This window comes from Ranitomeya variabilis, chromosome 6, assembly GCF_051348905.1.
Source record: "Ranitomeya variabilis isolate aRanVar5 chromosome 6, aRanVar5.hap1, whole genome shotgun sequence".
NCBI classification, from domain to species: domain Eukaryota; kingdom Metazoa; phylum Chordata; class Amphibia; order Anura; family Dendrobatidae; genus Ranitomeya; species Ranitomeya variabilis.
Genome location: NC_135237.1, coordinates 316,542,633 through 316,557,468, shown reverse-complemented (window position 1 = coordinate 316,557,468; position 14,836 = coordinate 316,542,633). Strand labels below are relative to the sequence as shown.

Here is a 14,836-nt window from a genome sequence, read left to right as displayed (position 1 = left end):
CCCCCGCCTGCTCAGGGGCCCCATAGCGGCAGAGCAGGAAGATTGATTCTCCCTGCTTTGCCACAGAATGTAACTGTATCGGCGTGTGATACAGTTACAGTTGCGTAGCTCCGGGTGGGCCCCCTCTGAACACCGGACCCAGGGGACCCAGGGCCACCGCCCCCTCTGCCCCCCGGTAGCTACGCTACTGCCTTGTTCTAAGCTCTTGGATCCTGCAGAATAAAAAACTCAAAGATAAATGAGATAGTAAAGCTGCATCCTCTGTCTGGCACTTATTTCTTCTAACAAGATTACTAGTAACTTAAGTTTGTGAGAGAACAAAATGTCTAAAAGACATTATCCGGTTTCCTTGAACCTTTCTAAATCATGTTTCTCATTCATAAACAAAAGCATCATGCTTGCATTAATTTAGATTTGTTTGCATGTTTCCTTTTTGAGATTTGATCTGTGGAATCTGACCCATGCTAACCTTTATAGCCAAATGAATGGGATTATCAAAAAAGCACAAATTATGCTCTTCCTTGTCATTCTTTGTTCAAAAGTGGGCATCACTGGTGTGCAGTTCCATCAATGATTCCTGCAGCCAATCACTGGTTTGAGTCATTACTTGATGTACTTTTGGTTTCACTGCTGCATCCATGAGAAATTTAAAGGGTGAAAACTGTTTTAACATTGGTTTTGGAAATGTGTCAAGCTATAAAATAAAATACTTGCCACATCCTGATAACATTTGGAAAATATTATAGCAAGAGGTCAAGACATGTCCTTCAACTTTAACTTTTTATTAAAGAAGTGCTAAAGTACTGGACATTCAGTACATCTTATTTAATATACCAAAATTATTGACAAATGTACAAAACTTAACTTACATTTCTTAGGGAGATATTTCAGTTGAGCATCTATTGCATGAATGTAAACAGTCCTGGGTATAAATTGACATAAATATACAGGGGAATCCCTTAAAACTTTTCATACTAGATAAACCTCTTAAATTAGCTAATAACCCTCATTAATGGCATCTGATATTGGCATTTGGCACATGGAAGTGACACACCCTGTGAAATCGAATGTATTTAATCCCATTTTCTTCTTCAGGCATGCCACCAAATTACAGAGGTAAAAACACATACAGTTTCTATAAAAGGGAGGATATTATTAGTATTATTATATTGGATCTCAGACTATTAAAAGTATCAGTGGGTCACTAGAAAGAAATATAAGACCAAACATTGGTAATAGAAATGTACTAAACACAGTTATGTTTTTTTTACTTTTTACATATCTTTTAAAGTTTTTGAAGTGAGAATTTATAAATTATGAAACAATATTTTCTTTGCAAAATGAGTTGCAACAGTATATATTTGAACAAGGTGTAAAGACGTTGTGTGGTATAAAAATATATATTCTTGGACTTTAAAAGTCTTGAATCCAAGAAATATTTTGTCTTTCTCACTCCATCAATGTTTTCTGTCGAACTTTCTTTACTTTTGTTGACCCGGTAAAGCTGATCCAGGGAAAGATTTGATCCAATTTCAGCGCAATCTGTACATTAAATCCATCATCTTGTCTTTCTTATAATGCTTAACTATTAATGATGCCCTCAAAGAAAATGGATCCACATAGGGTGGGACTTGGAGCCCTGCATAAAATCTCCATTTGTTTTCCACTTGTTATCACAATGATGCCTTTTTATCCTTGGCACCGTACATCTCAGCAAGCTTTTTAAACCGAGGACCCCAGTCATTAAGGTAGTCATAGCTCTGCTCAGAGTCTGTACTGAAAGACTGTAATGAGCTTAAGGACTGAGCCACTGATCCTTCTCCCTCAAACATATATGTCTGAAGAGAGTCAAAAGGAGGTGCACAAACATCTGTATCTGCTTCAAAGAGTTTAGCCAACATGTAGCTGTGTACATTATTGTCCATGACACACGTCTGAGGCACATAGCGAGACAAGCTTTCAATCTCTGGCTGCATGTCCTGTCTGCTTTTTCCAACATGTGTCTCCCTTGAACTCCATAGCGTTGCGATATCAAATGCTTCAGTATCTTCTTCTCCCCCTCCTTCGTCATCATACCTTACAATGTTTTCATGAACGTTGTCCTCTTCATCAATAGTATATGGCTGCTTTCTCTGCCTTCTCATGGATAAAATAAGGAGGACTAGCACTGAAAAGCAAAAAAAATAAGAATAAAGATGAAAAAAGTGATAAAACCCAGTGCAACCTTAGCAAAATATAAAGTCCTGCAGCCACATAAAGGGTCTCATGGGATTATTGTTCTTCTGTACACCCATTATGTCTATTTTATTTATGTATTGTTTAGATGTTCTTTTACATTCTACTGATGCTGAATTTTATTGTGAGGACACTGGAAAGGTTTTCTTTTGATAACTCTTCCACGAAGGCCATATATGTGAAGGTATCCCTGAGCAGTAGAGCAATGTACCGCAGCTCCAGAGTCCGCTAAATCTTTCTGAAGGTCTTTTGCAGTCAAGTGGGGGTTCTGATTTGCCTCTCTAGCAATCCTACTAGCAGCTCTCATTGAAATTTTGCTTGGTATTTCCAGCATCATATTTTTTTTTCTTAATACACCGTTTACTTACCGATCAGATTAATTTATTTTACATTTTGATAGACTGGACATTTCTGAACTTGGCGATATAAAATATATATATATATATATTTTATTTTTTGTTAATTGTTTTATTTTTAATGGGGCAAAAGGGGGGTGATATGAAATTTTGTTATTTTAATTTTTTTATATTGTTTAATTTTTTTTACCTTTTATTATACTGTATTTAATAGTTGTTTTAGGAGATTTTAAGCTGTGATTGTCTGCTGGGCTGGATCAATGACGTGCTTTCTGTCTGCGCGTGTTAAATGCCGCTGTCAATAATTGACAGCGGCATTTAGCTGGTTAACAGACAGAGGTGGATCTCAGAACCACACGTGGCTGTTAGAGGCACTTGATGGCTGATTAAGTCTGCCATCAAGTGCATGGAAAGATGCAGGCTCAGCTTGTAAGCCTGTATCAAAGGCAGGGACAAGGCCAATAAAGTAACTATATATCATTGGTCATGAAGGGGATATAGGCCCTGATTACTCCAAAACTCCCGTCCTTACAAAAACAGTCCACAGCTATCACAGCTATCCTTGTGCAGACAATACCCTACACGTGTATGGTGCTCCTACCAATGCGTTTCTTCCTTTCAAGGTCATCAGAGGATGGCAATACATATATCCAAGTATACAAGGGCTATGATACCTGCTTCCCTGTATTGGACCTAGCAATCAGTTGTGAACTGCCCTATTAAGGATGGAAGTTTTGAGGTAATCAAGATCTATATAGACCAAATAGGGATGAATATGGCAATCTTCAAGCCCCGATCTGGAGGACGGACAAGTCTTTGCAGGACCAAATGCTGTGCTAGGACTACCTCCTTTGAATTTGACTGATGGCTGAAATGGTTCTCTTCCTTTTTTCCACTTTTTCCCCTGTGAGTCACTAATGGTCTATTAGGGAAAATGAAGATTGGTTTCAGGAGTGCAGAAAGAAGACTCAAACACCATGTTGTATTTGAACCACAACACGTTTCAATGGCTAACACTGTCTTCATCAGGTGGGCATTTGGAAACTGAACACCTGATGAAGACAGTGTTATCCGTTGAAACGCGTTGTGGTTCAAATACAACCTGGTGTTCAAGTCTTCTTTCTGCGCTCCTGAGACCGATCTTCATTTTCCCTTCTATCGCGTCCTCCACTAGAGGTGTTTGGCTGGAAGCTGCGGGGGACTCTGCACCTTTTCTCCCCTCTCCCCTCTCTGGGTCTACCTCCTGGCGCTCCACTACTAAACTGCCTTTTATTATAATCCACTAATGATCTATTAGACAGTTACCTTTACCAACCATGTGGATCTTTCATGATTAGGAGCCATCTATGGTTGGCTGCGCACTGTCAGTATTCACCTATCAAGACAACCTTTCACCACAATTAGTGACAGCATCTGTCATGCTTATATCCATCACTGTGGAGTGGAGTGTTCATTTGTGTGCTTTTTTGCCTGTTGTACATTGGTAATTTAGTATTGTGTAATTATTTATGGAATTTTAATAGCTTACTAAAAGTTATGTTTTAACTCATACTCATAAATTGCATATTTACTTTATGAACTGGTGACAAAACATTGAGTTGTTGGAATGTACAGTAGAGACAGAATTGTCTCAGGCCGCACATTTTGCTTGTTTATCCCATCTGAGAGCAGCATGATATAGGGGCACAGATCCTGATTACGGAGATGTATCACTTACTAGGGTGCTTGCTACAGTTTTGATAAAATAACTGTTTATCTGCTGCAGTCTTCTGAACGCTAAGCTTTGTATACCCCCCCCGCACCACTGATTGACAGTTCCCTTTGTAAACTGTGCAAAGACAGAAAGCTGCTAGTCAGTGGTGGAGTCTGGGTTATACAGAGCTAGAGCTCATAAATATGAAGGAGTACATGGCTGCAGATATACTTTCTAGTGATAATCTTTTGCTTATAAAGCAGTGACTTTATCAAAACTACACCAAGCAACCCAGTGACACATCGCTGGAATTGGGGCCTCTGTGCCTATATGCTGCTCTCAGATTAGGTGGCAAGAACCTGGTGACAGATTCCCTTTAAGATTCTAACATAACATTGCTGTATAAGGAGGAAACAGTAATGGTGCATGTTAGGAGCAGGAAGTAGAAATTATCTATTATCTATTTGGCAATCTATTATCTACTTATATATCTATTTATCTATATGTTATCTATTTGTCTATATCTATTCATCTGTATATCTATCTATAATAATAATTTTATTTATATAGCGCCAAGATATTCCGCAACACTTTACAATTAAGCGGTGACATATAAAGACAGTAAATTCAATACAAGGTTAGAAAGTTTAAACAGTGGCATTAGGGGTGAGGTCCCTGCTCGCAAGCTTGCAATCTACAAGGAAATAGGGGGACACAATAGGTGAAATGTGCTTGTTACTTCAGGTCCAACAATTATAATAAATAGGGATTTTCATGTGAAGCTGCATGATCCGGTCATCAGCCAGTATGACTAAGTGTAATAATCAACTGCAGTTATGGTGTGCATGGAGGGTGTGGAGACAGATGAATAGGAGGGAGCAGCTTCTGCATAATATTTAGAAGGAGGGAAGAGTACAGCGTTAGGTTAGTGGGTTGAGGTGTTGGGCTTGTTTAAAGAGATGTGTTTTAAAAGCACGCTTAAAAACATGGGGGCTAGTTATTAGTTGGGTCAACTGGGGTAGTGCATTCCAGAGAATTGGTGCAGCATGAGAGAAGTCTTGGAGAAGTAGGTGCAAGGGTTGGATTATGGAGGATGTTATTCTTAGATCAGTTTCAGAATTGAGGGTACATGTAGGGTGATAGACAGAGATGTGCAAGAATTTATAGGGTGGTGCAGAACCATGGATGATTTTGTGGGTGAGAGTGATGAGTTTATATTGTATTCTGTAGCGAATGGGCAACCAGTGTAATGACCAGAACGATGTGGAAAGCATCCGTGAAGCGTATGGACAGAAATACGACCCTGGCTACCAAACTCAAGATGGTTTGGTGAGAAGAAAATTTAGTTAGAAGGAGACCAATAAAATAGAGAGTTACAGTAGTCCAGACAAGAATAAATAAGAGTGACAGTAATAGTTTTAGCAGTTTCAATGGTGAGAAAAGGTTGGATTATTGAGTTGTTTTTAAGATGCAGGTGACAAAAGTAAGTGAGCAATTGGATATAGGGAATAAATTTCTGAGTCAAATACAACCCCAAGACAACGAGCACGCTGCTTGGGGGTTATGGTTGAACCCCCCAAGGTAATTTCAATATCAGGTAAGGTTAGGGTAGTAGAGGGGAGAAACACAAGGAGTTCAGTTTTTGAGAGATTAATTTTCAAATAGAGGGAGGACATAATGTCAGAGATTGTGGACAAACAATCCTTGGTATTTTGTATTAGGGTTGGGGGATGTCAGGGAAAGAAGTATATAATTGGGTGCCATCAGCATAGAAATGGTACTGGAACCCAAATCTACTAATTGTTTGTCCAATTTGGGCGGTATATAGAGAGAAGAGGAGGGGACCTAAGTCTGAGCCCTGAGGAACCCTGATTGTAAGGGGACAAGGAGAAGAGTAAGATCCAGCAAAAGACACAGTGAAGGAGCGGTTAGAGAGGTAGGAGGAGAACTAGGAGAGAACATTGTTCTTGAGCCCGATAGAGGGCAGCATAGTGAGCAGGAGCTGGTAATCCACAGTGTCAAGTGCAGCAGAGAGATCCAGGAGAATCAGCAGGGAGCAGTGTCCATTGGATTTAACTGTTAATACATTGCTAGGGACTTCAGTGTGAGCAGTTTCATTAGAGTGTAAAGAGCAGAAACCAGATTGTAAAGGGTCAGGAAGAGAGTGATCTGAGAGATAGCGGATTAGATGGGAGTGGACAAAGCATTTCAGGGGTTTAGAGATGAAGGGAAGAATAGAGACAGATCTGTAGTTAGCAGTGCAGTTGTTGTTGACGGACGTTTTTTAAATAAAGGGGTTATGATGGCATGTTTAAATCAGGAGGGAAAGATACCTGAAGAAAGATAGAGGTTAAATAGTTTAGTTAGGTGAGTGGTGACCAGCGGTGAGAGAGACTGCAGGAGATGTGAGAGAATAGGGTCACTGGTGCAGGTTGTAGGGAGAGAAGAAGCGAGAAGCTGGGTAGCTTTCTCTTCTGTAGCAGGCTCAAAGATGACAAGATAGCGTGACATGCGAAATGTCCTGATGGATGTGGTTTATTCTAGGAGTTAAGTGGCCATATCCTCCTCTGAAGTTGGTGAAAAGTGCCAGTTGTTTAGGGCTCAGGAGGGAGCATAAAAAGTTGCAATCATGATTAAAGACAGATTTTTTTTTAAAATATTTGCGTAAAATGCATGAAACGCATTTTTATGAATAAGGCACAAAATACGTTAGTGATTACCACAAGATAAAAAAAGAAAAGTGTCTTAAATGATGAACCAGACTCTACATGCTTAGTTTATACCACCAGTTTGGTCTGTCAGGCAGTCTGTAGATAAATGGTTCTTTAGTTTTACAGTGTTATGAGTGACTTGAGTGGATTTAAATTTATCAAAGTAGTGCTCCAATGTTTTTTTTAAAAAAATATTGCTAGTCTTTTTATATATGTAATAAGCAAATATTAAATTATTTAGCTGTTCCTTTCTATCTGACAAATCATGGTATTCTTCTCCTAAAGTCATGTAACCTCATGGTGACCTACTGGGAATTACATGCCTTTATGTCCCTGAAGAGGGGTCATTATCCCAGTCACTAAAACAGTTTTATGATGTAACAGCATGAACTGAACCACAGAGGTTCTCCACAGATGGAACAGAAATTACTATCACAGTTACTGATGATGATTAGATAGCTTCTATCACACTGTATACTCATGATATATTAGTTTGTTTATGAAAACATAGTGAGAATGATAATCACAGTGGAACCAAAGCAGGCAGAGATGGTATGGACTCTAACTGCCCATGTAATGCTATGATCATGCATCAACACACTTAAAGGAGAGCATAGCGAAATAAAATGCAATGTGAAATCTGGGAATCAATATTGAAACAGAAGGGAAGAAAACAGTAGGCAAAACTACATGGATAAAAGTACACCATTCATAAGAGAGGTGCAGAGCTTGCTAGACAATTTTGATGGGTGATGTAGGAATGGTGAAAAAAATTACAAAATTATCATCACAACTAGATGGCAGCCCGATTCTAAAGAATCGGGAGTCTAGAATCCATATATACTTTATTTATTCAAATGTAAGAATAATACAATTAATAAATAATAGTAAGAAAGAACAAAAAATGGCTGCACTCACCAGCTCTTGACAATTCTTGACAGTACGGCACATTTCTGATTGGTCGCTCGCGGCAGGCGGCAACCAATCAGAAAAGTGCCGCGCACCACGAAGGCATATATCTTTGTCCACCCTGAGCGGGTGTAGGACACTGGTGACGTCACTTATCTCCGGACATTATCTCCGGACAAAGCCACGGAAGTTGGCACAAATTGCCGGAAGTAGTATTCTAGGCAATTATATATTAGATTTTAATGTTATCAGTGTTTACCTTTGAACGTTTATATTGTATTGTCCTGTCACCAGCCATGTGTACGATTATCGGCCGAAAGCCTCTCTGGAACCAATAATCATCCCATGTAAAGGTATCTTTATAAGTTAAAGATTCAGAATACTATGACTTTTATCATATCCTGAACAGTCAAGTTTTTTATGAACCGTTAAGGTTTTCTGGTTGAAGTAAAAAAAACTCTGAGTGTTTACAGTTTGAAACCATAAAATGTTGAAAAATTATGTCATTCTTGAGTATATCACTCAATGGTGCTCATAAACGTGTCAAATTTGATCTATAATATACTTTAATATACGTTACTTTAATCTTTAATATACTTAAGAACAGGGCCCCAGACATCACACAGGGGGTCTGAAACACCGCACAGTGGTCCAAAATATCGCTGTGCTCTGCCTGGGGCCCCATATGCTGCCTGGGGCCCCTGTGCTTTGCCTGGGGCCCCATATGCTGCCTGGGGCCCCTGTGCTCTGCCTGGGGCCCCTGTGCTCTGCCTGGGGCCCCATGTTCTGTCTGGGGCCCCTGTGCTCTGCCTGGGGCCACTGTGCTCTGCCTGGGGCCCCATATGCTGCCTGGGGCCCCTGTGCTCTGCCTGGGGCCCCATAGGCTGCCTGGGGCCCCTGTGCTCTACCTGGGACCACTGTGCTCTGCCTGGGGCCCCATATGCCCCCTGGGGCCCCTGTGCTCTGCCTGGGGCCCCTGTGTTCTGCGTGGGGCCACTGTGCTCTGCCTGGGGCCCCATAGGCTGCCTGGGGCCCCTGTGCTCTGCCTGGGACCACTGTGCTCTGCCTGGGGCCCCATATGCTGCCTGGGGCCCCTGTGCTCTGCCTGGGGCCACTGTGCTCTGCCTGGGGCCCCATATGCTGCCTGGGGCCCCTGTGCTCTGCCTGGGGCCCCATATGCTGCCTGGGGCCCCTGTGCTCTGCCTGGGGCCCCTGTGCTCTGCCTGGGGCCCCATGTTCTGCCTGGGGCCCCTGTGCTCTGCCTGGGGCCACTGTGCTCTGCCTGGGGCCCCATGTTCTTCCTGGGGCCACTGTGCTCTGCCTGGGGCCCCTGTGCTCTGCCTGGGACCACTGTGCTCTGCCTGGGTCCCCATATGCTGCCTGGGGCCCCTGTGCTCTGCCTGGGGCCACTGTTCTCTGCCTGGGGCCCCATATGCTGCCTGGGGCCACTGTGCTCTGCCTGGGTGTAGGACACTGGTGACGTCACTTATCTCCGGACATTAGCTCCGGACATTAGCTCCGGACATTATCTCCGGACATTAGCTCCGGACATTATCTCCGGACAAAGCCACGGAAGTTGGCACAAATTGCAGGAAGTAGTATTCTAGGCAATTATATATTAGATGGGCATTTCCTGAAGGAAATACATGGTGCTTGAACAGCGCTACCAGCTTTACAGCAGCACTTTTCACACACGGGACTGGGGGGCGCGCTTACTTTTGCACCCGGGGCCGGGGGCGCGCTTACTTTTGCACCCGGGGGCGCACTTACTTTTGCACCCGGAGGCGCACTTACTTTTGCACCCGGGGGCGCACTTACTTTTGCACCCGGGGGCGCACTTACTTTTGCTCCCGGGGGCGCACTTACTTTTGCTCCCGGGGGCGCACTTACTCTTGCACCCGGGGGCGCACTTACTTTTGCACCCGGGGGCGCACTTACTTTTGCACCCGGGGGCGCACTTACTTTTGCACCCGGGGGCGCACTTACTTTTGGGGCCGCACTTACTTTTGGTGGGCGGGGCTCCTCGGCCTCCGATTTGGTTGGTGGGGCCCCTCGTCCTCCGATTTGGTGGGTGGGGACCCTCGGCCTCCGATTTGGTGGGCGGGGACCGGCCTCCGATTTGGTGGGCGGGGACCCTCGGCCTCCGATTTGGTGGGCGGGGACCCTCGACCTCTGATTTGGTGGGCGGGGACCCTCGGCCTCCGCTTTGGTGGGCGGGGCCCCTCGGCCTCCGATTTGGTGGGCGGGGTCCCTCTGCCTCCGATTTGGTGGGCGGGGACCCTCGGCCTCTGCTTTGGTTGGCGGGGCCCCACGGCCTCCGATATGGTTGGCGGGGTCCCTCTGCCTCTGCTTTGATGGGCGGGGCCGCTCGGCCTTCGATTTGGTGGGCGGGGCTCCTCGGCCTCCGATTTGGTTGGTGGGGCCCCTCGGCCTCCGATTTGGTGGGCGGGGCCCCTTATCCTCCGATTTGGTGGGTGGGGACCCTCGGCCTCCGATTTGGTGGGCGGGGACCCTCGGCCTCCGATTTGGTGGGCGGGGCCCCTCGGCCTCCGATTTGGTTGGCGGGGCCCCTCGGCCTCCGATTTGGTGGGCAGGGACCCTCGGCCTCCGATTTGGTGGGCGGGGACCCTCGGCCTCCTATTTGGTGGGCGGGGACCCTCGGCCTCCTATTTGGTGGGCGGGGCCCCTTGGCCTCCGATTTGGTGGGCGGGGCCCCTCGGCCTCCGATGTTGTGGGTGGGGCCCCTCAGCCTCCGATGTGGTGGGTGGGGCCGGGCCCCTCGGCCTCCGATGTGGTGGGTGGGGCCGGGCCCCTCGGCCTCCGCTTTGGTGGGCGGGGCCGCTCGGCCTTCGATTTGGTGGGCGGGGCTCCTCGGCCTCCGATTTGGTTGGCGGGGCCCCTCGGCCTCCGATTTGGTTGGCGGGGCCCCTCGGGCTCCGATTTGGTGGGCAGGGACCCTCGGCCTCCGATTTGGTGGGCAGGGACTCTCGGCCTCCGATTTGGTGGGCAGGGACCCTCGGCCTCCAATTTGGTGGGCAGGGACCCTCGGCCTCCGATTTGGTGGTCGGGGCCCCTCGGCCTCCGCTTTGGTGGGCGGGGCCCCTCGGCCTCCGATTTGGTGGGCGGGGTCCCTCTGCCTCCGATTTGGTGTGCGGGGACCCTCGGCCTCCGCTTTGGTGGGTGGGGCCCCTCGGCCTTCGATTTGGTGGGCGGGGCCCCTCGGCCTCCGATTTGGTTGGTGTGGACCCTCGGCCTCCGATTTGGTTGGTGGGGCCCCTCGGCCTCCAATTTGGTGGGCGGGGCCCCTCGGCCTCCGATTTGGTGGGCGGGGCCCCTCGGCCTCCGATTTGGTGGGCGGGGCCCCTCGGCCTCCGATTTGGTGGGCGGGGCCCCTCGGCCTCCGATTTGGTGGGCGGGGCCCCTCGGCCTCCGATTTGGTGGGCGGGGCCCCTCGGCCTCCGATTTGGTGGGCGGGGCCGCTCGGCCTTCGATTTGGTGGGCGGGGCTCCTCGGTCTCCGATTTGGTTGGCGGGGCCCCTCGGCCTCCGATTTGGTGTGTGCTCTGCCTGGGGCCACTGTGCTCTGCCTGGGGCCCCATATGCTGCCTGGGGCCCCTGTGCTCTGCCTGGGGCCCCATATGCTGCCTGGGGCCCCTGTGCTCTGCCTGCGGCCCCTGTGCTCTGCCTGGGGCCCCATGTTCTGCCTGGGGCCACTGTGCTCTGCCTGGGTGTAGGACACTGGTGACGTCACTTATCTCCGGACATTAGCTCCGAACATTAGCTCCGGACATTAGCTCCGGACAAAGCCACGGAAGTTGGCACAAATTGCAGGAAGTAGTATTCTAGGCAATTATATATTAGATATTAGTTAACATTTCATGATGCTTTTTAGTTCTGAAGAAAAGAAGTATACTATAGCATACTTCCTGAACATATGTCCAATACTTTTTTTCAGATGATGAGTCAGTAATACTAACCGAATACTTTCTTTGGTTTGCCCTCAGAGCGTACTTTATGACATACGCTATAAACACTATGTGAACACAGGCTTGCCTGCACTTGATAGAGACTTGCATGCAGGGTGTCTTAGCTGCACAACGTAAAGGACACATTCTAAAACCCTTATATTGGCATCGGGCGAGCTTGTCTCACCCCTGGTGCACCTTTTTTCATATTTGTTTTTGTCTGTTGGAAACCTTTGAATGAATGACTGATAAATTACCTTTGACTCAGAAAAACAAAAATACTACTAAACAGCCCCATAGTAGGAGGGTGTGTGATGCTGAGGGTTAGGCCGGCGTCACACTTAACGCATGAAAAATAGGTCCGATTCTCTCGGCCAAGAGTCGCACAGATATTCTCCGTATGGTCATCCGTGTCTAATGCGTTTGCAATGTGATGATGCGATTTCCTCGCATCTATGTGTCTGTATGACATCTGTATGCAATCCGTATGACAGGTGTATGGCTTAAGATTTCTCACTGCTTTTTCCCCAATTAATTTAATGACTCAATGGGTTGAAATGAGGAAAATGTGTGTGTATTTCTCACAAGTCACACTGATGGTCCGTGTGGTGTCCGATTTTTTCTCGCACCCATAGACTTGCATTGGCGAGACTCGGATGATATATATGTAAAATCTCAGCATGCTGCAATTTCACTCACGCATAGATTACGCCCGAGAAAAAAAAACGTTGATGTGAGCTTCCCCATAGATTAACATTGGTCCGAGTGCTATGCGATGTTTTCTCACAAAGCACTCGTCCGTATTCTATGCTAGTGTGACTCCGGCCTTAATGACTGTAAGGCTATGTGCACACGTTCAGGATTTCTTGCAGAAATTTCCTGAGAAAAACTGGAAATTTTCTGCAAGAAATCTGCAAAAAATCTGCATGCATTTTTTTGCGCGTTTTTGGGCGTTTTTGGTGTGTTTTTTTTGCGGATTTTTCGGGACATTTCCCAATGCATAATATAGTGGGAAATCTGCAAAAAATCCACAAAATTAATGAACATGCTGCGTTTTTTACCGCGATGTGTTTTTTTCACGGAAAAAAACGCATCATGTGCACAAAAATTGCGGAATTCATTCTAAATGATGGGATGCATAATGTATGTTTTTTTGTGGTTTTATAGTGTTTTTATAGCGAAAATATGGGAAAAAAACGCAAAAAATCAGCAACGTGTGCACACATCCTAAAACCAGAAGTTTCAAGCTTTCAGTGGTCTTAGGTTTTTATTATCCATTTCCTTATGTATATAATTGTATGTCATTAAATTATGCACTTTGTTGGTATTCTTCATCATGCTTTGCACTGTCTAAATTATATATCTTTGGTCTGCTGATAATGACAGCTCACTAGAAAAATGCCTTCTGGACACACATTTGAAAACCAGCATTCGCTTTCAGAGCATGTGAAGTGTACTGACCGCAGGGACCACAAATGCCAGAAGTATTTGTGTTGTACATGGTCATTATAAACCATACAGACAGTCCTGAAATGTTGAATTAAAAAAACCTCTCTATGTATATCCAATGGATAGCTGCAGAGAATATCATGCAGTACAATCACCTGCTGACAACTCATTTACATGCATGGAGCACAAGATTAGAGATCACAAATTCTACATTATAATACAGCAGCTGCCTCCGAGTGTTAATAAGACCCAGGGATGTCATGAAATTAATATGGACAATAAAGCAATCTGTCAGCTCAGTGTCCAGCGACATATAAAGTGTGTGCATTTCTGGTCTTTTATGTAATATAAGTGCCCCCTTATTGCATGAACCTCAGAAGTTCTGTCTATTTTAATGTATTATTTATTGCAACTTACAAACCTAATGCAATCAAATGAGTAGATTTACAGCCCTTGTTTCCTGAAAGCAAGAAGAAGGCAACACAAACTAAGCCAAATCCATTTAATAAACTTGCAAACTGTTTCCTTCTGAAGTTTAAGTAAGGTTTATTTCAGTGCTGTGGCTTCAGTATTTAATGGAAGCCACATGGCTGTACTAGATCAGGCAGACATAGCGGTGGCCCTTAATGGATACTAATGACTTATCATGAGGTCTGTCAAGTTCCACCAAAGTGTCTGCAGTTTTGAATGGACAGGACATTTTATAGCCCCATACTCGGTATTGGTAGGAGTCCCCATAGCTAAAGCCACACAGATCTCAAGAATTTCTTTCAATGCTGGGAATAATCTTTTAAAAGGAATCTGTTACCAGGTTTTTGCTATGTAATCTGATGGAATCGAGGTCCCAGCCCCTGCATCGCGCTGCTATGTGTCGCTTGTTGGTCTGCATTTTGAAACATTACCTGTTTTTCTCTGCTGCAGATCTAGCAGTTCTTTCTCTGAATGTTGAGCTCTGTATAACCCCGCCCACAACACTAATTGGCAGCTTGCTGTCTACACTGCACATTGATAGAAAGCTGCTAATCACTGGTGGGGGCGGGGTTGCACAGAGCAGGTGACTTTGAGGCTGGAGGTTAGTTGTCCTGCAGTGATAATCTCCTGCTGATGAAACAGTGATTTTACTGAAACAGCAACAAATAGCCTAAGGCCGGTTTCACATGTCAGTGGCTCCGGTACGTGTAGTGACAGTTTTCTCACGTACCGGAGACACTGACACACGTAGACACATTAAAATCAATGTGTCTCTGCACATGTCAGTGATTTTTCGCGGACCGTGTGTCCATGTGCAAAACATGTCCGCTTTTCTCCGGCAGCACAGTCCGCAAAACATTCCGCACACATGCACACGGAGAACAGTGTGCACTCTCCTCCGTGTGCAAGTACCGCCGCTGGAGAAACAGTGCTACAGTTAAGCGCTGTCCCCTGCTTTTGGTGCTGAAGTCGGCACTCAGAGGACGCATCGCGGGAGCTGGGTGAGTATTTCTCTGCAAGCGGGCGGGTGTGCGGGGGTGGGAGGCGG

General features: G+C 45.7%; 1 protein-coding gene across 2 annotated transcripts in view; it reads right to left on the bottom strand.

Annotated features, from left to right (window-relative positions):
* Window positions 1–766: 766 nt before the first annotated feature.
* Window positions 767–14,836, bottom strand: part of CDH20 (cadherin 20) — an 818,630-nt gene continuing 804,560 nt past the window's right edge. For both annotated transcript variants that reach the window (XM_077269730.1, XM_077269731.1), the window contains one exon: window positions 767–2,167. In XM_077269730.1, the coding sequence (XP_077125845.1) occupies window positions 1,674–2,167 (494 nt within the window). In that variant the 3' untranslated portion in view covers window positions 767–1,673. The remainder of the gene's footprint in view (window positions 2,168–14,836) is intronic.